The 2,685-nt window shown below is 42.8% G+C and overlaps 1 protein-coding gene across 1 annotated transcript; it reads left to right on the top strand.

The window, feature by feature from the left end:
- Positions 1-2,122, top strand: LOC122387010 (NADH dehydrogenase [ubiquinone] flavoprotein 3, mitochondrial-like). Its single transcript, XM_043376803.1, has 4 exons — positions 1-53; positions 1,039-1,086; positions 1,414-1,507; positions 1,892-2,122. Exons 2-4 carry the CDS (start codon positions 1,051-1,053, stop codon positions 2,020-2,022), a joined length of 261 nt encoding a protein of 86 aa, XP_043232738.1. The 5' UTR covers positions 1-53; positions 1,039-1,050; the 3' UTR covers positions 2,023-2,122.
- The last annotated feature ends 563 nt before the right edge of the window (positions 2,123-2,685 follow it).

Raw genomic sequence — 2,685 nt, 5'->3', positions numbered from 1 at the left:
AGCCAATCGAGCCGCAGAAAAGACATCTAGATGATGTCAAGGGACCGGCAAATGTAGGCTTTCGAACATGAAAGAAAAAATTTACTGTCATGTAAAAGGAGTTACTGACATTTGAAACCAAATTGGAACTTGGGTCTTGGAAATCAGGGTATATTGAGTGAACTTGGAACTCACAAACTCACTGCTTTGGTTAGGAACTTTGGTTAGGTGTTCTATATACTCTGGGTTAGGAAGACGGGAGGCGGTAGACGTATAGGAAAGGATTTATATTGTGACTTTCATAAATAATTTGTTTTCTACTTATTGGTTGAACAAGAACCAAGAGGCCGATGTACCAAGATCACAGTTGCAGTGCTCTGAATTGATGTTTTGATAAATGCAGTTTGTCACTCATTGCTGCATTCTCACTTGCAGGGGTCATTTCCCTCTTTTGCACTCTTTTAAAACTGAAGAACTCTTCCTACATTGAAATATAGAAAATTATCTTTTATAATTAGGTTTTATTTTCTTCGGTGATTATTTTGAGCCTGAAAAATCATGAATCTGTTGCAAAAAACTAATTTTGTGAAAGTGGGAAAATTCCAGTATGGGCCCTGTCGACTGTCGAGCTAGGTGTGGCCCTTAACATTTTTAAACCTTTGCTTTGGGACAAATTAAGGCTATGATGCATAAGTTACCTAGTTAAGACTAAGAGCAAATTACATCAGGACATTTTAGTCAGGTTATGTTTGTTTCTTTTATCATAGTTGAAAATAGCAATTTCAAGTATCCATTAACAAAGATTTGCCTTGAACTCATTCAAATGTGTAAGCCAAATTTATTAAAAGAGGAAGGGTAAAATAAATAATTGTTACAATTATTTGTCAACTGAATGTGATTTTATCTTATATTGCCACCTGGCTAAAAGCTGTGAAGCTGGTAACATCTATGATTTATGAAAGAGTCTGCTTCTTTCCTGCTCTATATGCTTATATTGCCGTTGAATAGTGAGATGGGCTCCTGCTTGATTTTCCCTAATTTTGATTTCCTCTCTTTCAGAAATTTCTCAAAATGTTTGCGGCAATGCTGTCATCTCGTCACATCCAGGTTAGTACCTATGATCAGGCAAAAAAGCATATTAGTTGCAGGACATTTAATGTTGTACCTTGTCCTTGCATCTCACTGGAATGATGTGAATGGTTAATAAGGACATTTTTCTGAGAGGTTCTTTCTCATTCCTCAAACTGAAATCAGGATTTTTCTGATGGTGTTGGTTTTAAAAAGTACCTAGTTGCTTATAATTATGTGATTTCTCCCCCACTAGGCTGGCACCACTAGTCTCCATCCACATGTGTACCTACTTGTTTGCCTGTCTCAGGGTATTGCAACATCCTCACAATTGTGTTCCCCAAGTAACATCGTTTTGTCATTCAGCTGGTGTCGTGTCGGCTGATGTCGGGTCAGACGCAGCCCCCACCGCCGGCCTCGAAGGGCGCGGCGTCACCGCCGCCCGCTGACGACACCCCCGGTGAGTCTCCAACTGCTCCGTGACGCCTAGTCCAATTTCAGTCTTCATGAGCTTTTAAATACCATTGTATTGTATTGTATTTACGATCATGGGCGATCCACACATGACGTGGCGATTACTGCCCATGCAGCCAGTATTTCAAGCAGTGTGTGTCAGGCTCAGCTCATGTAGCCTCTTGCTAGGCATCATTTTGATTTCAATTTAGCGGCAAAAATGTCGCCAACAACATAAACAGCTTTCATTTTTTGTGGGATACGACAGCGGGAGCTTGTACACGTTGAACCCGCAACACTTAGTCACCACATGTGATGATCTGTCTTTGCTATCCCCGCGTTCATTAGTTTTACCGTCGGATAAAATCATCTCTACTTATCCCATCTTCAGTTGGGCCTGGAGCGAGCAAGGCGGGCACCTACAAGAACCCTGAGTACTACCGGTATAACCCAATGTCCTACTTTGACCTCGAGCTGGACATGAAGAAGGACAGGCTGCCGCAGCCCAACAGCCGAAAATGAGCCGGACGTTGGCAGGGACGACGGGGGCCGTGCGATCTGTTGGTGTAGCTTCGTGCATGTGTGTACATAGATGACCGTAAATATATTGGTGCGGATATTGGCTAATCGTTTTAGATGTGTTTCAAAGGCTCGGTATGAATTGAAGATCGGCATCCGGGACTTTTTATGGTTGATATGATGATATCGCTGTTCCATGATTGACTAGCTCTAAACACGAAAAGCGGTTCTTCGGTTGATTATTAATCAATATGATGGGTAGTAAAATGTCTCTTAGAGAATTGGGCAAATTGACCATGGCTGGTGAACTTGGAGGTTTGGGATGCGCTCAGCATCAGTACCCCGGCGGCGGCACAGCCGAAAATACCTAGAGACTAATACAAGAGACTAACCTATTGCGCCTCTGAGCCCCACAGCTACAAATGTCATATACCCCGTTTGAAGGAAAAATACTTTCACATTGGTCGGAGGCCATAGCATATTTATTGTTTGGTTTCACTGTTCGCCGTTCAGCGACTGTTGCGGTTGAAACATGAAGCTGCACCTCTGCAACTGACCGCCAGATGTCTCTACGTTTACTGAGACTCGCCAGGTCTCTGAACATCTGACGTCCGGCGTAGACTGCGAGGAACTTCGACGGCCACTCTGGTGATGCATTTTTGATCG

This window comes from Amphibalanus amphitrite, unplaced genomic scaffold (assembly GCF_019059575.1).
Source record: "Amphibalanus amphitrite isolate SeventyFive unplaced genomic scaffold, NRLGWU_Aamphi_draft 000270F_arrow, whole genome shotgun sequence".
Taxonomy (NCBI): domain Eukaryota; kingdom Metazoa; phylum Arthropoda; class Thecostraca; order Balanomorpha; family Balanidae; genus Amphibalanus; species Amphibalanus amphitrite.
Note: the sequence above shows the minus strand (reverse complement) of the source record. Positions and strands in the feature narration are given on the sequence as shown.